The sequence below is a fragment of the Penicillium hordei genome, assembly GCF_028827395.1.
Source record: "Penicillium hordei strain IBT 12815 chromosome Unknown utg000002l_segment0_segment0, whole genome shotgun sequence".
Classification (NCBI taxonomy): Eukaryota; Fungi; Ascomycota; class Eurotiomycetes; order Eurotiales; family Aspergillaceae; genus Penicillium; species Penicillium hordei.
In genome coordinates, this window is record NW_026623143.1 from 2,734,478 (window position 1) to 2,758,582 (window position 24,105).

General features: G+C 47.5%; 14 protein-coding genes across 14 annotated transcripts; 8 read left to right on the forward strand and 6 right to left on the reverse strand.

The window, feature by feature from the left end:
* Positions 1 to 836: 836 nt before the first annotated feature.
* On the forward strand, positions 837 to 2,273 carry N7537_004337 (transcriptional regulator family TF; the record flags this gene model as incomplete). Its single annotated transcript, XM_056895394.1, has 3 exons — positions 837 to 1,242; positions 1,613 to 2,034; positions 2,094 to 2,273. 3 exons carry the CDS (start codon positions 837 to 839, stop codon positions 2,271 to 2,273), a joined length of 1,008 nt encoding a protein of 335 aa, XP_056755142.1.
* Positions 2,274 to 2,969: 696 nt separating this feature from the next.
* Positions 2,970 to 3,383, reverse strand: N7537_004338 (FAD dependent oxidoreductase; the record flags this gene model as incomplete). Its single annotated transcript, XM_056895395.1, has 1 exon — positions 2,970 to 3,383. One exon carries the CDS (start codon positions 3,381 to 3,383, stop codon positions 2,970 to 2,972), a length of 414 nt encoding a protein of 137 aa, XP_056755143.1.
* A 1,208-nt stretch (positions 3,384 to 4,591) lies between these two features.
* Positions 4,592 to 5,659, reverse strand: N7537_004339 (uncharacterized protein; the record flags this gene model as incomplete). The annotated part of the gene is made up of 4 exons (XM_056895396.1): positions 4,592 to 4,846; positions 4,870 to 5,274; positions 5,333 to 5,413; positions 5,459 to 5,659. 4 exons carry the CDS (start codon positions 5,657 to 5,659, stop codon positions 4,592 to 4,594), a joined length of 942 nt encoding a protein of 313 aa, XP_056755144.1.
* A 17-nt stretch (positions 5,660 to 5,676) lies between these two features.
* Positions 5,677 to 5,961, reverse strand: N7537_004340 (uncharacterized protein; the record flags this gene model as incomplete). Its single annotated transcript, XM_056895397.1, has 2 exons — positions 5,677 to 5,886; positions 5,938 to 5,961. 2 exons carry the CDS (start codon positions 5,959 to 5,961, stop codon positions 5,677 to 5,679), a joined length of 234 nt encoding a protein of 77 aa, XP_056755145.1.
* Positions 5,962 to 6,268: 307 nt separating this feature from the next.
* Positions 6,269 to 8,861, forward strand: N7537_004341 (uncharacterized protein; the record flags this gene model as incomplete). Its single annotated transcript, XM_056895398.1, has 7 exons — positions 6,269 to 6,311; positions 6,379 to 6,511; positions 6,578 to 7,234; positions 7,529 to 7,698; positions 7,728 to 8,155; positions 8,203 to 8,487; positions 8,541 to 8,861. The coding sequence occupies 7 exons, from the start codon at positions 6,269 to 6,271 to the stop codon at positions 8,859 to 8,861; spliced, it is 2,037 nt and encodes a 678-aa protein (XP_056755146.1).
* Positions 8,862 to 9,757: 896 nt separating this feature from the next.
* On the forward strand, positions 9,758 to 10,440 carry N7537_004342 (uncharacterized protein; the record flags this gene model as incomplete). Its single annotated transcript, XM_056895399.1, has 3 exons — positions 9,758 to 9,941; positions 9,998 to 10,049; positions 10,164 to 10,440. The coding sequence occupies 3 exons, from the start codon at positions 9,758 to 9,760 to the stop codon at positions 10,438 to 10,440; spliced, it is 513 nt and encodes a 170-aa protein (XP_056755147.1).
* A 138-nt stretch (positions 10,441 to 10,578) lies between these two features.
* Positions 10,579 to 11,380, forward strand: N7537_004343 (uncharacterized protein; the record flags this gene model as incomplete). Its single annotated transcript, XM_056895400.1, has 3 exons — positions 10,579 to 10,786; positions 10,863 to 11,175; positions 11,236 to 11,380. 3 exons carry the CDS (start codon positions 10,579 to 10,581, stop codon positions 11,378 to 11,380), a joined length of 666 nt encoding a protein of 221 aa, XP_056755148.1.
* Positions 11,381 to 12,142: 762 nt separating this feature from the next.
* Positions 12,143 to 13,240, forward strand: N7537_004344 (histidine phosphatase family protein; the record flags this gene model as incomplete). Its single annotated transcript, XM_056895401.1, has 3 exons — positions 12,143 to 12,909; positions 12,969 to 13,148; positions 13,201 to 13,240. 3 exons carry the CDS (start codon positions 12,143 to 12,145, stop codon positions 13,238 to 13,240), a joined length of 987 nt encoding a protein of 328 aa, XP_056755149.1.
* A 470-nt stretch (positions 13,241 to 13,710) lies between these two features.
* Positions 13,711 to 15,118, forward strand: N7537_004345 (uncharacterized protein; the record flags this gene model as incomplete). Its single annotated transcript, XM_056895402.1, has 2 exons — positions 13,711 to 13,793; positions 13,852 to 15,118. The coding sequence occupies 2 exons, from the start codon at positions 13,711 to 13,713 to the stop codon at positions 15,116 to 15,118; spliced, it is 1,350 nt and encodes a 449-aa protein (XP_056755150.1).
* A 604-nt stretch (positions 15,119 to 15,722) lies between these two features.
* Positions 15,723 to 16,397, reverse strand: N7537_004346 (nascent polypeptide-associated complex subunit family protein; the record flags this gene model as incomplete). Its single annotated transcript, XM_056895403.1, has 3 exons — positions 15,723 to 15,958; positions 16,056 to 16,228; positions 16,381 to 16,397. 3 exons carry the CDS (start codon positions 16,395 to 16,397, stop codon positions 15,723 to 15,725), a joined length of 426 nt encoding a protein of 141 aa, XP_056755151.1.
* A 985-nt stretch (positions 16,398 to 17,382) lies between these two features.
* Positions 17,383 to 18,324, reverse strand: N7537_004347 (NAD-dependent epimerase/dehydratase family protein; the record flags this gene model as incomplete). Its single annotated transcript, XM_056895404.1, has 1 exon — positions 17,383 to 18,324. The coding sequence occupies one exon, from the start codon at positions 18,322 to 18,324 to the stop codon at positions 17,383 to 17,385; it is 942 nt and encodes a 313-aa protein (XP_056755152.1).
* A 304-nt stretch (positions 18,325 to 18,628) lies between these two features.
* Positions 18,629 to 19,739, reverse strand: N7537_004348 (putative short-chain dehydrogenase/reductase family protein; the record flags this gene model as incomplete). Its single annotated transcript, XM_056895405.1, has 2 exons — positions 18,629 to 19,494; positions 19,556 to 19,739. 2 exons carry the CDS (start codon positions 19,737 to 19,739, stop codon positions 18,629 to 18,631), a joined length of 1,050 nt encoding a protein of 349 aa, XP_056755153.1.
* A 632-nt stretch (positions 19,740 to 20,371) lies between these two features.
* N7537_004349 (uncharacterized protein) lies at positions 20,372 to 21,127 on the forward strand (the record flags this gene model as incomplete). Its single annotated transcript, XM_056895406.1, has 3 exons — positions 20,372 to 20,413; positions 20,461 to 20,560; positions 20,628 to 21,127. The coding sequence occupies 3 exons, from the start codon at positions 20,372 to 20,374 to the stop codon at positions 21,125 to 21,127; spliced, it is 642 nt and encodes a 213-aa protein (XP_056755154.1).
* Positions 21,128 to 22,832: 1,705 nt separating this feature from the next.
* N7537_004350 (WD40 repeat domain-containing protein) lies at positions 22,833 to 23,520 on the forward strand (the record flags this gene model as incomplete). The annotated part of the gene is made up of 4 exons (XM_056895407.1): positions 22,833 to 22,863; positions 22,999 to 23,035; positions 23,134 to 23,193; positions 23,334 to 23,520. 4 exons carry the CDS (start codon positions 22,833 to 22,835, stop codon positions 23,518 to 23,520), a joined length of 315 nt encoding a protein of 104 aa, XP_056755155.1.
* Between the last annotated feature and the right edge of the window lie 585 nt (positions 23,521 to 24,105).

A 24,105-nucleotide genomic window follows, 5' to 3' on the forward strand; every position in this document is an offset into this window, starting at 1 on the left:
ACTGCAGTTTATTTTACTATTTCATAACAGTGTCGTGCATGCTCCTGAATTTACATTAATTGAGATAGCATTCTTATATTTGCGTCGCAAAATAAGCCTGGGGGTGAGATGTTTTATTAAGTTGCCAGGTTTGAGTGATGTCGAAGTGGTGGTTGCCCAAAAGACTTCACGCAGAGAAGATTTCCTTTCCCTAGATCATATCGAAGATCTGTATGTGGCTGATCTGGACATTTGCATGGAATTGGGGTGATAACGTCTAGCCCTATTACCTTGGTAGATTCTCGATTCCCCAATCCAAGCCCCTTTTACTCCGTACCTCATCAAAAAGATAAAGCCGTAAGTGGATATATACATCCCCAGCAAATAAAAATGAATCAAGAGATACGGATACCAATAAGGGAATACTTATGACCTTGGCCCGTAATATATAGGGGGAATATCCTCTCATGCGGGGTTAAACGAAGAATGACTGCAATTTCAAGAGCTCGTACAGACTGTTGGACATGTCGTGCACGACGCACAAAATGCGATGGTAATTTCCCATTAAACTGCAGCAACACTGTTCTAATTAAAAAGAAAACTTATTGGAAACCCATCCAATTTGCCGTCGTTGCACCCGTAACAATGCCCCATGCGGATACGGACTCCGTCTGGTCTGGAATGAGGAATCTTTAGCCCGAGGTGTTTGCCATGGAAGAACGGGGGTATGGTCCAAGCGAAAAGATGCACGAAAAGATACTCGAAAGAGGGAATCACTGGAGCAAGTGGATGATAGGTTATCGCTACAGCTGGAGTACATAGGCGCTGGTCGGACCTGGATGTTTTGAAACACAACTATGATCGATCTCCAGATCCATTTTGACGGTATCCAGCCCAATCACAAAGACTTGAAGCCATTTTCACAACCAAGCCCATTGTCGCCTTGGCTGAATACTATCTCTCCTGGCCAGCGATCAGATTGCGATCCTATGCTCATGTCTTATTTCGAACACATCATCTGCAGCAGCTCAACTCTCGTCGATAATGCGCATTACAATCCATATCGATACCTCATACTACTCATGGCCCTGCAGTCTGATGGGATATATCATGCCGCCCTAGCCATCGCAGCCAATACCCTCAAGCTGTCAGATCAGCGGTACCGGCTTCCGGCATTGGAGCATCACCATCGGGCGTTAAATCACCTGCGTAGTCTATTGAATAGAGACAACTGGGTGGAAAATGAGTTGGATGAGATACTCGGTCTGGTCTTGATGTTATGCTGATTCGATGTAGGATCCTCCTTGCTTCCTTGACGATGAGAATCTCTTAATTCCCTTGCAGATCTCAGATAGCAGTCGCCCTTGATGGGTCACCTATCTCAACGGGTTCCAAAATTTAATTCGGACACGAAAAGAACGCCCCGGTCGCTCATGTCATAGTCAAGATCTGGTGAGTTTCTTCAATCGATATTTCGCCTTTCATTTAGTTCTAGCCCGCACTGCGTTTCGGGTCACCCCTCCCTCATCTCATATATCGCCTCTTCTGCCGGACGGTATACTGGAAAGTTCAGACACGATTGATCCGTACGTGGGATTGAGCCCTAATCTCTTACTGATGATCGATTAAGTAGCAGAACTAGCGTGGGCTCGGGAGGATGGCAACATAAAAATCAACCGTAAAGATGTTCATCAACTCGAGACGGACCTCGATAGCCTTCAACAGAAGATACCCACAGAAAATATCGATCCTAGTATGGAGTGTGCTGCAATTGCAGAAGCGAACAGGCTTGGGGCCAGGCTTTTTCTGCACGAGATCTGTTCGACCAAAGCACCTATTAATCGCTCGGGTATCCCGACAGTGGAATCTCAAGAGAAGAATGTTTATGTTGAACGGATATTGACCTTGATGTTGGAAAAGAAGGTAAATATGCTGCGTACTGCAGTTACACCTTTATGGCATCTCTTCCTGGCAGGGTGCTGTGCTAGCAGGGAAGAGGAGAGAGTCACTGTATTACAGTTGTTTAAAGAGCTGGAGGATATTCGTCGATTTGGGGTATGTATATTCTCCTATCTCTTTCCCTGTTGGTTGACTAACATCTCACTGTTCCTCAGAACATTACCCCTGCGATTGAAGTTGTCGAAATGGTCTGGCGCCAGCGGGATCTGTCGGTGCAAGATGAAAGAAGACTTCAGAAAAAGCTCAGTACACAGCGGCAGAAAGACCCTTTCCAAGAAACCCGGTTCTCCTGGGAGCATGCCATGGTCATGTTGGGTGGTGGAAGCTCAGCTTGACTTGAGCTTCTACGTGGTAATGAAGGCTTTTGTCTATGTTCTCTTGTATATAATCTAGGGAGATGATCTCAAATTGTATAACCAGCAGCCAAACTGTGTGCTAATTGTCCGACTTCATTCAATCTCGCACCTTTTATCTGGACAAATCATAGTTTAGAAGCATGGCTTCTTTCACGTATCTGTCTACCCTTCCACCCGGTAAGGCCGCTCAACTCCATTTCCGGATCCAAGTGCGCTAGGTTATTGGCGGTGCTCTTTTGTCCAGCCCTCCATTGCCATTGACGCACGATTTCTGGGTCAAGAGTCCCCTCAAGCAAATCTGCGACATATTTTCCAACAACAGGAAGGAATTTAAATCCATGTGCCGATCCACTGGTTGCCAGGGAAAGTCTTTTATGGGTAGGATGAGGGGTGACAAGGAAATGCCGATCAGTTGTATCAGCATCCCAGCAAAGCCGTGTATAGCATAAGGGTCAGTCTGCACGCTCAGGCAGCACACGCCGCAGGTTCCGATGCATCTGGGCTTCAATCTCGAGAGGAAGGCCATCTTGAAGATCCCATTTTCTTGAGGTGGGAAGAAGTAGCCCAGCTCGAGGTTATCCATAATAGGCATCGAGGCATAGTATTTCGTTTCCGAAGGGGTGAGTTGGATATGAGCGACACTGTGACCCTTGGCAGTTAACTGGCCCTTTACGTCTAGTAGTGAAGGTGTCCAAGCTCCCGCGGCCAAAATGACCACATCCGCCTCGTGTCTCGTGCCATCCGCTGTGACGACTCCCTTGCACTCGCTGCACATTCCCCTTCGTCTTCCCCGAAATGTATTTCACCCCCTTCTGCTGAGCAGCGCCCTGCCATCCGCTCGATAGCTGTACCAGCAGCTGCCCAGCCGGCTGTTGGGTTCCACACATTGATATTCCACCCATCTAGCTTGCCCGTGACGACAGAGAAGCGAGCACGGATCTGGTCCGGCGTGAGCTTCTCAAGGCCCTGTACTCCAACGCTCTTACATGTCTCAATCGAACCCTCGACAAAGGGCCGAGACAGGTTCGCGGCGCTGAGAATCAACCGCGGACATGGTAGAGCCCACAAAACAGGGGCCATGACCGCCATGCTTTAATAGACTCAATTCCAAGACGTGCATATAACGGTTCGTTGTAGTCGCTGCGGATAATCTTGCTGATATCGGTGGAGGCTGCTTCGCACGAGGGGGTTGCGCTGTGAAAGGTGGTATGCGGTCGAAGTGCCAAAGCAACCGGCGCCAACGATGAGGATTCGCGTGTCTTTGTCCATTATGTGAGTTGAATTGCTTATGTGACTTGGTTTAACTGCTCAAACTTTGAGGGCAGCGCAGCCATATTTATTGAGACATTTCGCTCCGTCCTGTCTTCTTTCAGAAAATCTGATCTCGCTACCAGCTTCCTCACACACAATCATATGCATATTCGAGAATATCATCGTGTGCGGGGTAGAAATCTCCTGCTTCGTGACCTTCCGATAAAGATCTCAAAGCTATGGGACGGAGATTCTCCGAGTAAAGAGCTCGTTTCGACCTTCTTTTACCTCAACATCTCCCCAACTAAGAAATTGCCTAAGCGCTTAATCTTTGTTGATTCCATGGCTTTGGGATTGACAATTAAACTACACAGAGACTAACTCTAATATAGGTAACAACTATGCGAAAGATAACATATCCAATCAAACGTCTCATTTGTCACTATATTCATAACCATATCAACAACCCACATCTCCCAAGGTCCGCACACTCCCTACTCTAATAAGTATACCGGAAAAACCGTTTTTCTTTATCGGTCAGATCCGAGAATGCAACAACTTCCGATTTCTCTACATTTGACTGGGCTTCCTTGTCACGGCCGTTGTTTTCCCATCGGCAAAGAACCCCATAGGAAAGAATGGCAACTATAGCCACAACCAGACAGCCCAGCAGGTCCTCATATCCTCGCGAATACGATGGTGCATCATCGGAACGGAAACACTGGGGACCAACGATGTTTCCGATACAGGGCTGAAGAGTAGAGCGGCAAGAGGAACTTTCCAAAGAACGAAAAAGAAAAACCCCTGAAAAAACCAAAAACATACAACAGTGAGGATTCGCTGGTGGTCACCCACCCAACTACTAACTCACCGGCGTGTGGCTTAAGTACGGCTGAGCGGACGGGAAGCCCTGTTTTCCACACCCTATGGTCGTATGTATCAGGTTATGTTTAGGAGAAAATGATAGAATGCAATCAATTGAGAGTTCAGGATGAGAAAGGTGAGTGCGTGATGTGAGATTTCTACGGGAGCGGGCTGTACATCAACTACGCCAAGAAGAAGATGGCGTTCATGGCCAATTTCTTGCTATGACCGCTGGTGTTAGCCATTTGAAGCGAAGTCGACAGCACGTATTGTGCCCAATAGGCGTAGAAGATATAGTATGCTGCCAGAAGACCTTGCTGATTCTCACGTGGCAGCTTCCACATTAGGATGGCACAGACCATGGGGACTGGATTGGCCACGACGATAATATTGCAACGGGAGTTGGGCACGCTAGCAGAAATAAAGCCTAGCAGGATCTGCCACATCATTGCAAGCACACCGGTGGGATACCCAACACGGTTGTGATCAATGGGGAATAGCCCAAACCTGTCACAATAATAGCCGAAAAGGTCACCAGATCACCATTGGGTACATTTTGAGCCAGCGAAAAGAGAGCCAGAAGCCAGGTCTCGGGTTCGCTTAAGCACTCGCGCACTTGGTACCACTTGATGGTTTTGTCTTTCATGCCGGTATTGTTGTCTTTAACGCGCTCGAGGCAGACGAATTTCTCGCGATCCGAGAAATACCAGCATTGCACGGGCAAATCGGGCAAGAATATGTACAACACACCAGCCCAGAGGACAGAGAATGCACCCAACACAATGAAGAGCAACCTCCAAGGTGCCAAGGCCGTGTTTGTTTGGCCGATTCCGTAGCTGACCACGCCTGAGAAGACGGAGGAGAGCTGGTTAAATCAAAACGCGGCACGAAGTGGCTGCTCACTTGGTCTTCTACCACATGACCGTTAAAATGCTGGAGATTGGGAACACGGCGGCTTCCGTCATGCCCATCAAGAATCGCACCGTAGCCAAGCCAGCAAAGTTCTGCGTTACAGCAGTATACAGTAGCAGAATTGCTCATCCCAAGACCATGCCAGCATACAGCTTGGCCACAGGAAGTCGCTGAATGAGAAGCGCTGCAGGGTACTCAAAGGCGAGGTATCCGAAGTAGAAGATTGAGCCTACCGAAGAGTACTCATCGCCAGTCAAGTGGGTGTCTTTCTTCATGCCATAGATGGCCGCGTTCGAGATGATGACTTTATCAATAGCAGCCAAAACTACTGTAACCATGATCAAAGGAATGAGGATCAGATCGATTTTCTAAAGCACACGGCGCGCTTCGGTCTCGGTAACAGGTTCCACTGCAATGGCCGGGTCAAGCCGAGCGAGGAATTGCGCGGCAACATCTTTACCATCGGTTCAGTTTTGGGCTTCAAGTATGTCTCCTGCTTGAGTCTTTTCTTGATCAAGCGCAGGTTGAGGCTCCGGAGGGGCGACTTGTTTTTCGTCTGCCATATCTGTATTGAAATAAAGGATCGTATATAGCAGGTAGAAAGGGACATTTACACACCGAAAACGAAGGAGATAGACATTTTGGATGGTTTTATACTTCAACTGAGCATAAATGAATGTGAAAGAGAGTTACTCAGTTGGTTATCCTGAAAAGTAAGGTGAATTAGGGTTTGGGTATGACAGGAAGGTCGGAGCGACTGATAAGCGATGCATCTCCGCGTTTCTCTCCCCGCTTTGTCTCTGTATTCACCAACCGATTTGATTAGATTGTGGCGCTGGATTTTTGACAAGTTGCTTCGCTTCGACCTGCTGATTAGTCTCAATGGAGATCCATAAAGGAAGGCTTTGGTCCCTGCATTCCCAGGGCATCTGAACATATCGCACATCATGTCTGCTCAATTGGATGCTCCGAGCATCAAGATCGCCATCGGTGAGTGACTTGCAATTTCACAATTCACATGATGTAGTAAATCGCAAATACCTAACATGTCTTCCAGACCGTTGTGGTACTTTCACCGACTGTCTAGGCATTGTTGATGGTCGCGATGAGGAAATCGTCGTCAAACTGCTTTCGCAAGATCCAGCCAACTACGCCGATGCTCCGATTGAGGGCATTCGGCGTATTCTGGAGTAAGAAACAGGGAAGACCTTCCCCCGCGACCAAAATCTCACTACTGCCGATTTCTCCAATGTCAGTATCCGCATGGGTACAACAGTTGCCACCAACGCCTTGCTCGAGCGCATGGGAGAACATCATGCGCTCTTGATCACAAAGGGCTTCAAAGATGCCCTGTGTATTGGAACTCAGTCTTGCCCAAAGCTGTTTGCGCTCAACATCCAACGTCCTGATGTTTTGTATGAGGACGTTGTCGAGATTGATGAGCGTGTCACAATTGAGGACTATCAGCAGAATCCCATCCCAGACAAAGAGAGGCTGCAAAAGTCCTTGGAGTCAGATATCTCTTTGAAAAAGGGTGTTAGTGGGGAAGTGGTTCATATCTTGGAACCTCTTGACGAAGGAGGCACAAGACAAAATCCTAAGCAGCTCTATGAGAAGGGCTATCGCTCAACTGCGGTCTGTTTGGTTCACTCATACACATTCCAAGACCATGAACTTGCAATTCAGAAGATCGCAAAAGAAATCGGGTTCACCCAAATCTCCCTTTCCGGCCAACTGTTGCGTATGATTAAGATGACATCTCGCGGTGCTTCAGCTACTGCAGATGCATACTTGTCACCAGCCATTCAACATTATATTCAAGGCTTCCGCTCGGGATTTAAGGACGGACTCAGCTCTGCCGATACCTACTGCGAGTTTATGAAGAGTGATGGAGGGTTGGTAAATTTTGAAAAGTATGTTCACAATTACCCGGAATGCAAAAAAGGAATTTTGCTACTCCCTATGGATTCACTGGTCTTCGTGTGATCATGTCTGGCCTAGCAGGCGGCGTTGTGGGCTATGCAGAAACTTCCTTCGATGAGACGGATAGGAAGTCCTGCCATCGAGTGAGTCGAAATTTACCATATTTTATAAAGTTATCATCAATTAACTTTTTAGGTTCGATATGGGCGGTACTAGCACAGATGTCCCCAGATATGACGGAAAGTTGGAACACACCTTCGAGAAGACTATCTCCGGCGTGACAGTGAGGCACCCCAATTAGACATCAGCACAGTAGCCGCTGGTGGTGGTAGTATTCTTTTCTGGCGACATGGATTGTTTGCCGTTGGCCCCGAGTCTGCAAGTGCTCACCCAGGACCAGCATGTTACCGCAAGGGAGGCCCTCTAACTGTGACTGATGCCAACCTTTTCCTTGGTCGCCTTCTTCCAGCATACTTCCCTAAGATTTCGGCCCGAACGAGAACGAAGCTCTCGATGTCGAAATCACCCGAAAGAAGTTCACGGAGCTTGCAGATCAGATCAATTCTGAGGCCGGACAAAACAAATCCCCAGAAGAGATCGCGTTGGGTTTTATCCAAGTAGCCAACGAGTCTATGGCAAAGCCTATTCGAGCTCTCACAGAGGCTCGTGGGTATGATACTTCCGCGCATAACTTGGCCAGCTTTGGTGGTGCTGGAGGACAGCATGCTTGTGCCATTGCCTTTTCGTTGTCTATTGAAACTGTCATCATCCATCGATTCTCGTCTATTCTCTCCGCTTACGGCATGGCTCTTGCAGACGTTGTTCACGAGCCCCAAGAGCCAGCATCAGGAGTGCTGGACCAGACAGCTATGAAAAGCGTCACTGAGGATATCACTGCGTTGAAGTCTAAAGTCACTACCGCATTGACCACGGACGGCATTATGAGACTCAGATTCAGCATGAAATCTACCTCAATCTGCGATACCAGGGTACCGACAACTTGCTGATGGTGCTCGATCCTGAACATGGAGACTTCATTTCTGAGTTTGTCAAAGAGCACGAGCGCGAGTTTTCTTTCACATTCCCCGGTCGCAATATCCTTGTCGAAGACATCCGAGTCCGAGGCGTTGGAAAGGCAACCTCTATCACACCAGAGGCACCTCAAAAAGAACTCAAATCAGTCACCAAACAGCCCGTTGGCTCAGAGAAGCAGGATGATTCATCTTCTGTGTATTTTGCTGGCGTGCGTCGGTGAAGTCACTACGCCGGTATTCTTCCTGGATAACATGGAGCCAGGTATGTCTTGACGGTCCTGCTATGATCATTGACAAAACTCAAACTATTGTTGTTGAGCCAAATGCTACAGCTACAATTTTATCCCGGCATGTGATTTTGGATGTTCAGTCTTCTAAGAAGCAGACTGCCAATGCAACGGTCGTGGATCCTATCAGATTGTCTATCTTTGGTCATCGCTTCATGTCTGTTGCTGATCAGATGAGTCGGATGTTTCAAAAGACTTCCGTTTCAACAAACATTAAAGAGCGACTTGACTTCTCCTGTGCTGTGTTCTCTCCCAATGAAAGATTGGTTGCGAATAGACCTCTGCATAGCCTATAAAGCCCATAGCCCAACCCAACCCAACCCACTAATGGGTTGGGCTTTGGGCCCATCCACCGAGCCCATAGGGCCCTCATTATTAACCAAACAATACAAATATGCCAATTTATCGCAGCTATATAATTAATGCATTTTTCCCCTGTTTTTTGGGGGTATTGAAATTACCACTAATTGATTTTATTTTATTTATAAGATATTAAGTAATAGATACTAGGAAAGTAATAACTACATACTAGGAGGCCGAAAAATAAGAATTAAAATTGATTTTCTAAAGCTTTACTTTTTTATAAGAGGTACTTATTTTTATTAGGGGTTTATATAGTAAGTAGAGGTACTATAAGTATTACTATAATTGACCATAGAAAGTGGTATTTATCCTCTATAGATAATATATATCTCTTTATACTAATACTTAGTAATTCCTTCTAGGTACGAATCCATGGTCAAATTGGATCTTTTTGGGGTTATTTTATATGAAATTTTGGATGAAATATAGTATTATGATGCTAAAATCAATATTAAATCCACTTAATTCCTACTTCTTACTATGATAATATAATAACACTAAAGATATAGGTTGGTACCTGCGTAAAATACAGCCATTAATCATCTACTTTATATATGCCAAGACTATATTTGTGCATAGAAATGGGCTTTTGATGGGCTTTAATAGGCCCCCATTAATGGGCTGTGGGTTAGGCTGGCAAAGCCCGGCCCAACCCAAAGCCCACTATGGGTTGGGCTTTGGGCCGGGGGTCTGGGCCCATTGATGGGCTATGCAGAGGTCTAGTTGCGAATGCGCCAAATGTGCCAGTGCATCTAGGGAGTAAGTCGACCCCATTTTGAATCGATTGTTTGTTGACCAAGAGAATGCCATGCTAATTCCTTCTTCAGGTATGGAGTATGCTGTCCGATATCAGCATGAGAAACCCGGAGGCAATTTGAAGCTTGCCGATCACATTCTCACCAACCATCCTCTTGCTGGTGGAACCCATCTTCCCGATATTACTATTGTCACTCCAGTCTGGGATGGCGAGGGCAAAAACATTATCTTCTATGTTGCCTCCCGTGGTCACCATGGTAAGCATGAAACTCTTCCCCTTTACCATTCGTTTTGTCATGCTAACCAAAATCAGCTGAAATCGACGGCATCGCCCCGGGATCTATGCCTTCGAACAGCAAAATACTGTACGAGGAAGGTGCCATGACAATGGGCTTTAAGGTGGTATTCGACGGCCACTTTTATGAGGAGATAGTTTGAAGGTTCCTATATGATGAGCCCGCTTCACACCCTGGTTGCAGTAGCACCCGCACATATAACGACAATGTCTCGGATTTGAAGGCTGCCATTGCAGCAAATCACAAGGGTGCACAGCTCCTGGAAGCTCTGGTGATCGAGAACACATTGGGAGTAGTCCACTTCTACATGGACGCAATCAAGTGCAACGCAGAGGTCGCCGTCCGTGAACTGCTCAAGTCCATTAGCCACAAGAACAAGGGAGTTCCTCTCCGACTCTCTGACTTCATGGACGATGGTACCGAGATCAAGCTGGAAATCCGCATCGATTCTGAGCTTTGACTTTACAGGCACGGGCCAGGAAACATTCAACTGCCTCAATGCCCCCAAAGCGATCGCCCACTCCGCTATTGTCTACAGTTTGCGGGCGCTAATTGATGTTGAAATTCCTCTCAACTAGGGCTGTCTCGCCCGGTCAATATGATAATCCCCTCCGGCACGCTTCTCAATCCATCTGGCCATGCCGCTGTCTGCGCCGGTAATCCAATCACCTCGCAGCGTATCACAGATGTTGTTCTGGGTGCATTCAACGCCTGTGCTGCCTCCCAGGGTTGCTGCAACATCATCTCGTTTGGTATGGGTGGTGTTGACCCCAAGACCGGTGTTGAAGTGCCTAGATTCGGTGTTGGTGAGACAATCTGCGGCGGCTCCGGTGCTGGACCGTCCTGGAATGGCACGTCTGGTGACAAATACACGCATTACAGATGCTGAGGTCTACGAACTGCGGTACCCGGTTATCTTCCGCAGGTTTTGTATCCGAGATGGGTCTGGTGGCGTTGGTCGTTTTCGCGGTGGAGACGGTGTTATCCGTGAGCTGGAGTTCCGTATGCCTCTTTCGGTGTCTATGCCCAGTGAACGACGCGTCTATCGTCCGTATGGATTGGCAGGAGGCGAGTCTGGGCAAGCAGGCTTGAATCTTTATATGAAGAAGGAGCTCGATGGAACGGAGAGAGTGATCAATATTGGTGGTAAGATGGAGCTCGTGGTCCAACCTGGGGAGCGGATTCTGATTCATACGTGAGTTATTCATCTTTTTCTTCGTTCATCTGAACATATATGCTAACAATTCTTTTTTAGACCCGGAGGTGGTGGCTGGGGTAACGCATCCGACAATGAACTAGTGGAGAGTGAGAGCAAGAGCCATCAGACTCCTCGGCTTTCCAGCTATGAGGAAGTGTACATGCATTCAGTGTCGCTGCTGAGGCGGCAATGTGAGAAATAAGATATAGATGTGAATTTTCGAATCATGTAACTAGATACTATTTCTTTACTTTTTTTTTATGTTTTTTATGTTTTTTATATATTTTTAAAAAAGGAATTATGCTGTGATGTTTTTAATGAACTATTGATATTTATTCTGTGTAAATTTATAAACATATAGGCATCTATATCGTCTCGACCTCAATTCCTTGGAGAATGCCCAGCCCGCACAAAGGGATTGACATAAGCACGTCCACAAACCTCAAAACGTGGGCCAACTCATTCATCGACACCTTGATCTCCCTGGATTTGGTATGGTTTGTAGCAAACCATGCCTTTCACTCGATCTTTATTAAAGATCTCAATAATTATCTTCATTGTTACCCTAGGTCTTGTCATTTACCAAGGGTCTCGGTCTTCGTCCCTCTTCGAAGGGCAATCTGAATCACCCTATTTTGGGAGGTGGAAAACATGGTTTCCTTTATCTCAGTCTAAAGTGGCAGGCCCAAAGCAGTCTTCAAGGAAGGGATGGAACGTTATCCACCATCTGGGAGGAAATGGGCCCTGGATTGAGAACGCCGGTGAAGGTGCAGCTTCAAATCTAAAACCCCCACAGGGATGCTCAGTGGACCAGGTGCATTTAGTATGTTCCCTAACAATTTCTTACTACGCTTTTGCTAATGAAATCTAGTTATCCCGCCATGGAGAACGATATCCAACACCTTCTGCAGGGAGTAGTAGGTCAACCCATCGGTAGAGTATAAACATATTTTAATGTTTCCCAATGGCAGGACATCTCCGGTTTCTGAAGCGAGTGCAAGAGACAGGCCTACCGCTCAATGGCTCACTTGAATTCTTGAATGACTGGACCTATTTCTCAAACAACTCCGAAAGAGACTTTGGGGAGTTAACCAGCACAGGCCCTTACGCTGGAACGCTGGAAGCATTCACGACTGGTGTCAGATTCAGGACACGATATGAAAGTCTGATCCCGAAAGACAGCCGCACGCGTCTATGGGCAAGTGACTCGGGCCGTGTGATTGATACAGCTCGTCATTTCGCCTCCGGGTTCTTTGGTCTAGACTGGGAGAGCTCCGGAAAAGCGCAGCTGCAGGTTATTCCTGAATCTTTTGAAAGGGGCGCGGACACTTTGACCCCAGGTGATACATGCCTCAGGTATCTCGAAGATCCGATTCTGGGCCATGACAATGGTTTGGAAATGCTTGTGCAGTTCCAGGAAACCTACATTCCTGCAATTGCAAACCGTCTGATCCACGAGAACAATATCGGTCTAAACAACATTTCCAATGAGGAAATCTATGGTATGCAGGAGATGTGTGGGTTCGAGCTTATGGTGCGAGGAACAAGTCCATGGTGTGAAATGTTTACCAAGCAAGACTGGTATAACTTCGAGTACGCTCGTGATTTGCTACTTTATTATCGTGCAGGGCCAGGCAACCCATACGCCGGTGCGATGGGATGGCTTTGGCTGAATGCAACAACTGGACTACTTTACGAGGGACCGATAGCTGGAAGCATATTCTTGAGTTTGTAAGCCTAGCTCATCATTCGTCTCGTATGAAGAGCACTGTTGCTAATTTGATGCACAGTGTACACGATGGGGATATAGCCCCATTCCTCACAGCACTAGGGATATTCACTGGCGACAAGGAACTTCTTCCCACGACCCATATTGCCGCAAATCGTGAATGGCGCATTTCTCCCATTCTCCCCATGGGCGCAAGAGTCACACTCGAACGATTATCTTGCTCACCAAACTACGAGGATCCGTACGTCCGAATCAATATCAATGATCGGATCACTCCATTGCCTTTCTGCAAGTCAGGTCCTGGGGAGTCATGCCCTCTCAATCAGTTTTTGAAACATGTTCGTAAACAAAGGCAAGAAGTAGGGGATTTTGCAGAACGGTGTGAATTGGCAGGTGATGCTGGACATATATCATTCTTGCATCAAGATTGACTCAGTATAGTCTGTGCAGTTCACATATTAGATGAGATGTCAAGGTTGAGATTAAAATTGCATTGCAAGGAACCTGATTCGGTTATTCAATGTGAGGCTATCTCTCACAAATCAATCATCAGATAAACTGAGAAATAAAATCAGAAGAAAAGGAGAATCGTAGTTGGATTTTTCTAGTAGATATGGCCCCACGTGACCGTATCCCGGCGAACCAGTGTTTACCAAAAGTTTTGAATCCCTCGATGCCCGACGGACAAATTTACCCTTTTGTGCATTCATCTCGCAGAACATCCCTTTATTGAGCTCTCACTTCTTCGCATCTCTTGACACTCCATATTCACCCAATCCCTTGACCGCATCCCATCTACCGTCATGGAGTATCACTCCGTCCCACCGGAGGAACGCGCCAGAGATGAGGATGGCAACCTCCTCCCTTGGGGTTATGTTTACAAAGAGTATGTTCGATGAGATTTACAAATCCTCTCCTATCAAAGCTAACCAAATGTTTTCCAGTGAATCTCGCAACCCTCGACGACCACCCGAAGAATCAGGACCCTTTGGCAAGAGAAGAAATGCTCGATACGATAATGCCCGCTCACGAACACGGACTGGAACACCAGCAAAGCGCGAGAACCCCAATGTCGCCGAGTTCGGTCGGCTATTTTCACAGCAACAGCAGGACGAGGAGAAAGCACACGGCTTGCCCAAGTCATCATCGTCATCCAGTCTTGACAACCAACGGAAGCAAACAGAAAAGGTCGCTACCGAATGCATACTCTACGGATACAAAAACAAGGACAACGAGTGGAAGGTGATCGACAAATACGAGCGCATCTCCCAGGGTATGATCTGCGAAGATTACCCTCGCAACGACCCGACTTCAGCGAGCCACTACACTCAGCTATTGAGCGGAAGCGACGTCGTCATCCGGAACTTGTCAGCTGATGCGAATCGCAAGTCGAAGCGCTACGCCGGTGGCTACCACTGGATCAAAGTCACCTACGACTCGACCCAGTCCGCAGACCGCGCGTGCTTCTATTCACCACAGGAAATCGATGGACACCTAGTTTTCTGCGAGCTATACAATGGCCACGGCCCAGCCGAAGACGCCCCAATCCCTGCAGACTCTGCCGCGAGCAGTCGGGTTCGCAATAAAGCACCACGCACCTTGACCACCTCGCACTCGACCGCCTTCCTCTCCAACTCCAGCAAAGACCAGGACCGCATGACATTGCCTCGGTCCTTTGCCATGAATAACCTTTCCAGTGTACCGGATATGCCAGAGGACGAAGGGCACTCGGTCGACTCCTCGACGATCGCTGGTACCTCCAACGATACAATTACATCCACTGCAACCTCTGCAACTGCCACTGCCACACCCTCGTTCCAGCAAGGCAGTTTCAATACAACTACTTCAGCGTCCACATGGACGACAGGAGCTTCGTCCAGTAACGATCGCACCTCAGTCCACCAGCGCCGAGCTCCCGCTCAGGCCGAAACTACCCACGACAACGAATTCATGACGCATATTCCAACGGTCCGCCGTACCAAGCTGCGCCCCATGCTTGAGGCACTCCCTCCACAGCCAACCATGACTGAGCGCATCCTCCGCTCAATTCCCATCCTGAGCTGGTTTACAGGTGACATCGTGGGCGAGGGCCCGCTGCTCCGCGAGGACGGCACATTTGATTCGGAAAAATCCGGCCTTTACTGGAGGTTCTGGCATACGTTCGATTATTTCCTGAGAACGGATATGTGCGGACTGAAGGAGGATAGTTGAGGCGACTTGAAGACCATCGAGCACTATGGAAATGGAATACCTTTTCGTCTTTTATTGTTCACAATTCACTACATCATGGATCGTTCGCCACAATTGCGAAGTCTCGCGCGCGATCAACCTAGAATCCGAATCGCTACAAAGCTCGAGGGGTCAGTCCTCAACAGTACTGCGCATGTCGCGCAAGGCATGAGAGTCAATGGCTTTGTGGTAAAATGGCTCGGCCTTTGATCAATGGATAATGTGTACGATAGCTGCATCTGATGCAGACATAATGAACTGTCCTTTCAAGGGACTGCGCGCAAAATTGAATATACCGTAGAACAGTAACAAGTACAATTCCTCATACTTCTCCTTCAACAACTCGGATAAAATCCTCGAACCCTTAGGAGTAAGACTCCCTCTTTCCATCGCCAGGTGCATCAATAACCCCCGTTATAAACCCATGCATCAAGCTTGCCCACGAGGAAGAGACGAACCAGCAATCAGAAAAAGAGAGAAAACAAAAAAAGAGTCAACAAAAACAACTCTCGAACTGGAGCTTAGATTTCATTGATCATAGACGAAAGTTTTTTAAAGACTCGATTTAGTTCGCATCTAGGCGTATTTATTCCTTAGTCTCGAAGTTCTCGCCCTCGACGAGGTCGGGGATATCATCCTCATCGTCGTCCTTCTTATCACCCTGCTGCTTCTGCATGTTCTGGTAGCTCTCGGCGAGCTTGCGCAGGGAAGCGAGGGAGTCGGGGCCGAGCTGGTTGAGGATGTTGGGGACGAGCTCGGTGAGCTCCTTCTCCTCGCCGTTGCCGTACAGGGCGAAGGTGTTGGAGGGGACGGCACCGTGGACTAATGCGATGAAATGATTAGACTTTTTTTTGTTCCTTCTTGTTCTTCTTTTGTGTTGCAAAGGCTAATGTTGGTCTCGGGGTGGTTTTCTACTCACCACGGGGGTTGGCGAAGTGGATGACGTTGCCGTCCTCCTTGAACATGTTGACCTCCTCGATACCCTGGATGGGCTGGACGTTCAGCTTCTTGAGAGCGGCCTGGAGCTTCTTGTCATCGGCGCCGGAGTTGCGGACGACCTTCTTGACCTTGCGGCGGGGGGTACCCTTGCCACTGTAAAATTTGTTAGTTGGTTGGACATTTGACGGTCGAAAAAAATGTGGTTGGCTCGGTGTGGATGAGTGGGTGAATGCGGGTGGTGGGGGTGAAATGGGGATCCGAAAAGATCGAAAGGATGCGAGGATTCACAAGGCCGAGAGTCAGACTGGATTCCCCGAGCCATGCGATATCTATGTTCGGTTTCGATATTTGGGATATAGCGCCGTATGGATTCGAGAATGGAAAATCCGTAATCTGACTATCGGCTGTGTCGAATCCGGGTATTGCAGTTCGAAAATTCATTTCCTTAATAGGGAATCGAGAGGTCGGGATGAAAACAATTCTGGACTGAGAATACATACCCTGTTAAGAAGAATCATGTTAGCTATCATATTTGGCACAAAGGTCCACTTAAAACATGCAAATAAATTGCACCTGGACAGAACCCTTGAAATATGATCAAGCTCCAGGGCTATTGCAGCTCCACGTCATGAGCGTCATGACCAAGATCATATCTCAAGCTCAAAAATCCTTGAAAAGAGGCAGAAACGTACCGATGCGAACGCTCGCCTGCATTCTAGCCAACTTTGCCTGATCCATGATGAAGTCTGGAGGGGTGATCGCCTGGCGCGGGATTAGCTGGTAATTCGGTGTCAAGAATTTGAAGAAATGTAGAATTGTTCAAGTATTTCAACAATTACATATAAATTTGGCGTACCGTTAAAAAAGAGTTGAGGGGGAGATGGTAAGAGGGAACGTGAAGTGGAAGTGGGTGGAATGATGATGCATCCCCAAGAGTTTTGTGTGGGGAGTTTGAGAATATTCGCTAATACGCCGATTTGGGTTAACGGGCTGTTTTTTGGTTTAATGTCTACACTTTGATATGTTTTATAAATTAATTCTATTGTAATATAATCTATTCGAGGTTCTTCTTTGGTGATTTTGGTTATTCGTCAAGTTGCCAGCGTTGGATTGTGGGATATTGGATGCTCGGCTAAACCCTAATCGGGCCGAGGGGGAGATCGAGATATATACTTCATACTTCATCGATCTATGTTGATATTACTTTTATATGTTTCAAGATCCTTCAATACTGAATAACCTTGGTATATACCCCAAACCAGAATCACCGATGGACACAGTTTCATTCCCATCCTAACCACTAACCACTAACCATTAACCCTCTCCGTCTCTATCTCAATCTGCTTCTTCTCCCAATTACTAAAATACTTACGCCAAGGATGCTTCTCCTGAAATCTAAGAAGCTTCTTGATCTTCGCATTAGAAAACGGCGCCTCAAACTCCTCCATCTCGCGCGTGATAGGTATATCCGGGAACTGCGACTTCAAAAAGTCCTTTGTCGGACTAAGATTGGTAATATGATCATTAGTAGCATTGAAGACCTGAAACCCAAGCCCATCAGTCCGCAATGCCGCCTCACACATCCCTCCCAGATCCCGCGCATCAATGTACGACCATCCATGCACCTTCCACATGGTCGGCTCATGCACATAGCTGTAGAAGATATCTTGATTGTACTCCTCGGGCTCGATGACACGCCCAATGCGCAGGATGTAGATATCCACCCCGAAGCGCGCCGCAAAACCCCGCGCAATGCGCTCACCGCACAGCTTCGCGATCGCGTACGTATCCGTCGGGTTGACGTCCAGGTCTTCGTGGATCGGGAATGAGGGGAAGTTGGTATCGCCCTGCGCGAAAGATACCCCGTACACTGTTACGCTGCTAGCGATGATGATCTTCCGGATCCCTAGCTTGCACCCCGCCTCGACGATGTTGTAAGTGCCCTGCGTGTTCGAGCGGAAGGTCTCGTTGTCTGGTACGAGCATGTTGCGCGCGTAGCCTGCGAGGTGGATTACGGCGTCTGGGCGTGGCGGGAGGCCTTCCGGGAAGGGCTCGCGGAGTGTCCATTGGCCGGATAGGGCATTGAATACTTGGCCGCTGTCGGCAAGGTCGGTTTTCAGGGTGTGGACGTCTGGGTGTTCCAATGCCATTAGGTCCAGGTTCAGGATTGTGTGTCCGGCGTTGAGGAGCTCCTTGATGATGAATTGGCCTGCTTTGCCGGAGCCGCCGGTCACGACGATGTGGCCCATGCTAGTGATAGTGTCTGGCAAGACGCGGGGTTGGGGGATTGAATCTCCGCTCAAGGGATAGTTTGATTGATTCTAAGACAATCGTTTAGAATGAACAAGCTGCGCGGGCACCTATCTAGAGGCTAGGGCAGCATGACCGACATCAAAATCATCATGATGCCATTTGCCTCCATGCCCCCGGCTTCTTACAAGCGGGATAATAATAACGCGCATTGTAATATGAATTTTCAAAAGCAGAAACAAGCTAAATCGCTAGTAAAATTCCAGTCATTTCATACATTTATACATGCCTCGATGGGTTCATTTATGTTCGCTTCGAAATCTGAGTCTCGGTCCAATCCCAGAGCCTGTGAGCTAGTTGCGCGTTCTGCACAGGCGCAGTGCCACCGCTGCGGTACCCAACGGGAGTATAGTAAGCTCCATTGATAAGATTTTCCCTTTGCGTGCCAGCCGCCCAAAGAGAATTCAGGGCTCCACTAGCGACACTCCGGAAGAACATGGAGCCAGCAACAGCGACACCATAGTTCATCACCGAGTTGAGACTCTTCGTATGTCCATAGAGCCCGCTATCAACCGCACCGGGGTGCACAGCAATAGACAAAATATCAGGATGCCGGCGGGCCAGCTCGGATGCAAATAGGATATTAGCCGACTTGGAAGCGCCGTATCGCGTCCAGGTACTAGAAGCGAGCAAGCCAGGAGTAGATGTAATTTCTTCAAAGGTGGAGGGGCCAACGGCGTGAGCCACCGAACCGACAGTCACGACCCGGACATCAGGCACCTCCTCCTTAGCGCGCTGGAGATCAATGGTTTTCTGTAGGGTAGGGAGAAGTAGTTTTGTTAACAGAAAGTGACCGATATGGTTTGTGCCGAGCTGGATCTCGAAGCCCTCCTCCGTCGTGGTGGGCGGGTTGCCCATCGTGCCCGCATTTAGGATCAAGATATCTAGGCGGTCGCTATCGGACTGGAACTTGTCTGCGGCGGCGCGGATGGATTTAAAGGAAGATAGATCGAGCGCGAGGAAGCGGATATCGGCGGGGGAGGATAGCTGGCTTTGGAGCGATTCGATTGCTTCGCGCGCTTTGCTCTCGGTACGGGCGGCCATGTAGATGCGCGACGGGCGATGCTTGGCGAGTTGGAGGATAGTCTCTTTGCCTAGTCCGGCATTGCCTGGACCAATCGCAGTGTCAACGTTCTAGAAGCTGTAGATAGATAGAAAGAAGATACGTACCTCCTGTCACAAGGACGACCTTGCCGTCCAGGCTGCGAATGTCGCGCTCTGGCTGGAACGATGTCCCTAAATAGCCGAAGGTGGCCTCACTCAGAGTCGGGCCAAAGCTCGACAGTGCCTCCCGAGGATGACGCAAGCTATAGGTCGCGAAGCCACGAGTGGCTACAATATCACGGAGATCCATCTTAGATTGAAGATTATGAGGGGTTGTGGAAGTTGAAATCGGGTTAGCTTAGGGGCGGGAATTAAGTAGCCAGAGGTCAGTGGCTTGGGGCTAATGAACACCATTTCTTCTTTTCGCATGTGTACGGAGGAGTGAGAGATATGAAGGCTTCCAAGGCTTTTTCCAGATGATCTTATCAAGATTTCCTATTTCCTATTGGTCCACATGACAGGGATTTCATTTCTACATCGATTCTACACAGATGCCCAGGTGGTAACCTGAGGTTATATCTGGTATTCAAAGTAGCTACTAATCTGAAGAATGTTCAACTTAGTAAGTACACGAGTACATAAGTAATAAAGAAACAATAGATCTTCGTATGTGTCTCCGTCGATCTTGGGTATACATCACATCAGATGCCGATTTCATCACCGAGCTAGTCCAGCCCTGCAAGTCCCCCCGCAGGTTGATCCCCCTTGTACCTCTCGAGATTCCCTTTTCCTGGCCACCTGTCCTGTAGACTTTCTTCTTTTTCCTTTTCCTCGAAAGTGATCCGGCTGCAACACGAAATTCTGAACCGTTTCACTATAATCTCATCCTTATCAAACAATCTACACTTCAAGCATTAGAAAACGGTATCCAAAAGCACTAAAATGCGATTTCTTTGCTTACATGGCGGCGGCACAAATCGCGAGGTATGCGCTCAATTCAAACATACAAAGACAATACTAACCAGTTACAGATCTTCGAAATTCAAATTGGAGGCATCCGCCACATACTAGAACAAAGCGGTCACCAATTCACATTCATGAACGGAAAGATAAACGCCAAGGTCGAAGAGGGTAAGCTCTACTCCCTACACGCAGCCATCAACTGCATGAACCATCTACTAACCCAACTCCAATCTAGAACTTGAAGGCATAGTGGACGGCCCCTTCTATAACCACTACACCCGAGGTTTCTCACCCGGTTCCAGTATCCTCGAAGCCTTCGATCACACCAAGCGCTTCATCGCAGAAGAAGGCCCATTCGACGCGGTGATAGGCTTCTCACAAGGCGCGGCACTAGCAGCCTCGCTTCTAATCCACCAAAGCAAGACATACCCAGCTGAACCGTCGCTATTCCGCGCAGCGGTGTTTATCTGTGGCGCGGCGCCGTGGGAGAGTTCCGGACTGGAACATATCGCGCCGCAGCCGGATACTTATCCGATTACCATTCCGACGGCAAATATCGTTGGCAAGGCGGACACGCTGTTCTCTGAGGGCGTGAACTTATTTAAGCTTTGTGAGCCCACTAAGGCGACTTTCTATGATCATGGTTCTAAGCATATGGTTCCCTTTGATATGAAGAATACGGAGGAGATGACTAGGGTTATTAAGGAGGCTATTGCGAAGGCCGTTAGAGGTTAGCTGCGAGTAGTTGCGCGGTAATGAGATGGCAGGAATTCGAGAATACAAGGGTTCTATATGCCCCAGCTACGGAAGTGATACGCTTCTATAACTCTAACTGTGTTTTCCCACCTCGTAAGGTTGTGGGGGGCTCAATGTCGGCTAAAGGTTGGTATTATATATTGCCTCCTTTCGCTTTCTCTACAAGATTTACATAAATGCCTTCGATCTTTCTTACTACCACCTTTGAGAGTAATTATGCTGATATTGGTTGCCTCTCAGTGGCCCAAGTAGGGATTGTGGTAGGTCTGAGCAGGATGAAAGTGGATCATAGCCCAGGAAGAATTGATAGACATAAATAATAGGTACTAAGGTGATGTATGTACTCTGTTTCAGCGGAGTCAGCGGCTAATAGGAAAAACTGTCCTCAAACCCCCATTTCAGTCCAGTGAATTCCTTACGCACATGTCTAAGTTTAATGGCCAGGAAAATTGCATGAGCGCGTAACGGTAGGATGATAACGCTCAACGTGTAAATTATGTAGGTAGGTGTGATTTTTAGCACATGAGCAATGAATCAGTTGTTTGGTTGAGCGTAACTGGTCGACAATTAATACCTCTAATTTCCCGGTTGCGCCAATTCATCAATCCCTCATAATGTCCAACAAGAAGCTACAGTGACGTTCTTTAGAGTTGGCTTGGTCTAGAGTGGTGGAATTTATACCGCTCACTAGATCTCTTTAGCAGATCATCCGTTACGGAGCTATATCAGCACTTATTGTTTGTTTACTTGGGATACCCAGTATTTAAACCAGCATCATAGTCAGTTAGCGAAGTGTTCACCCTGTGATTTTGCTAATGACAATATCAAAACCCTCTCTCTATCACCGGCTAAAGCCTTAGCCTTATTAGAAACACCAATTAATATCACCAGTCGACTCAGGACTCTCTACTCATCTAGCTTACTGAAACAGCACCATGAGCAGTTACAGCATACCGAGAGTGTCACACGAGTTTTTCACAGTGAGGGATGCCTTGAGACAGCAGCCGTGATACCCGAGTTGGAAAAAATGAAGAATCTGTCACGGGAGCTACTCACACTTCTTGAACGATTAGATTCAGGAAAGAAGTCTCTTCCACGCCATATTGCCCATCAACTCACTCACCAGTGGGTCACAAGATGAGAGACATCTTGCCAGGATTGTGGAAAGAATGAACACTGCAAAGACAAACATCATCCTGCATGTACAAATTGCAGGTGTTGGACTCATGCGTGATGGCCAACGTACTATTGCCGCCAACGCAGCCAGCCTGGTCGGACCATAAGGGAGCTACTCGGTGATGGACGGGGATCGAGGATTGCGAGTCTGGTTAAAAAAAAAATCAGCCTGTGCATGGTAAGTGTCCAATAAGACAGTTCCGCAGGATATTTATTCAAACTATGTACGAATAGAAAATGGTATACTTGTTCTAGACCCGGATGATTTGAATCAGATTGGCATATCTGTTCCCAAAGGAGGAACCACTCGAATGATTACTGGGAACTTAACACGACTGCAAGGGCTTTAGATCAACGGACCAGCCGGCGAAGATGAGTAGAAGACTATCAATTGATAGGCCTATTCCACAAAGCCTTTGACCGATGGACGAACAAAACAGCCATGATAATTTTTTTCCGCTCGTGAGAAGGAAGCACGTCGTTCCAAGTTTAAAGATGAATTGCATCGATGAGTGATCGATACAAAGACCTCAGCCGAGGTATGTGTGGTGCTGAACATCCAGGAACCCTTGAAAGTAAGACAACAGCAGGGGAGCTGTGACACCTCTTGCGATGTCGATGTTGCTATTGGGTACGTCATATAGAACGAAGCTATCCAAATTCATATTTGATAGAGACAATATACGCCTTTGTCAAGGAGCATTTTGGGTGGTATTTCAGAAACTGCGAGGGAACTCAATATAGTACAGGAGGTCATACAATAAGTTTTCGCGGCATTTTGGTACTGTCATCACTAATAATATTGGTAGCATCCATGGATCCGTGGATGAGACTGCCATCCAGGTCCCCAAGTTTGCCTATGATGCATGGTGAGTTGTCTTAAAGACCAGACATATTGCTGAAGCTGCGCCACTTCAACTTTATTACTAGTGGTTTGTATTCACTCCAGTGAACCTATCATATGGAAAAGGTTCAGAGTTGAGATCCACTGTCTATGCATATTACCAAGGCTCGAGGAATACTGGAGTGCAGAACTGCAGGCCCTCGAGGGCCATTCCAATTTGGTTACATCATTGGCCGTCTCCCCCTGCGGTCAGATAGCCCTAGCCTCGCCTGAGAAAACTGTCATGCTCTGGGATGTGATGACCGGCAAAGAGAGACATGTCCTTGAACACCATTCCGATCGGGTTCTATAGTGCCATTCTCCCCTAAAGATCGGGCATCAGGCTCAAGCCTGGGTTATGAAAACACCAGAACCTGGTACACGACAACGGGCAAAGATCGACAGACGCTGGAAGACAATCTAAGGTTTTCGTGAAAGAGAAGACTATTGAGTTGCCAGCCGCCTAATATGAAATGGCATCAAATCAACCTGAAGCGGTTGGAAGGGTCCGGAAAATGTTACCTAATACGAGTGGTTACTAATAATAGCACATGTCCACGGTTCCTCGAGCAACACGCTTCTATTGGCACTGATATCAATAGGCAGCCATATAAGAATCAACGTCCTTCGGCACACTATTTTATGCACGGAGAAAATTATACAAAGGCATGGATGTACTTATGCGAAGTATGGGATACCTAATACTATCTACTATTGTACATCTCAAGGTGTAACTCCCATATTGTGCCTGTTTGCGGTAAATAAATTCCAGTTTGTGTTAAACATTAAAACTTGGAAGAACACCACCAAGCTATCTGGGCCGAATTAAGAATGAAAATGGCCCCTCGCAACCAATAAATGCCAATCGCCATAGACTTGAAAATAATTAACCTTCAAG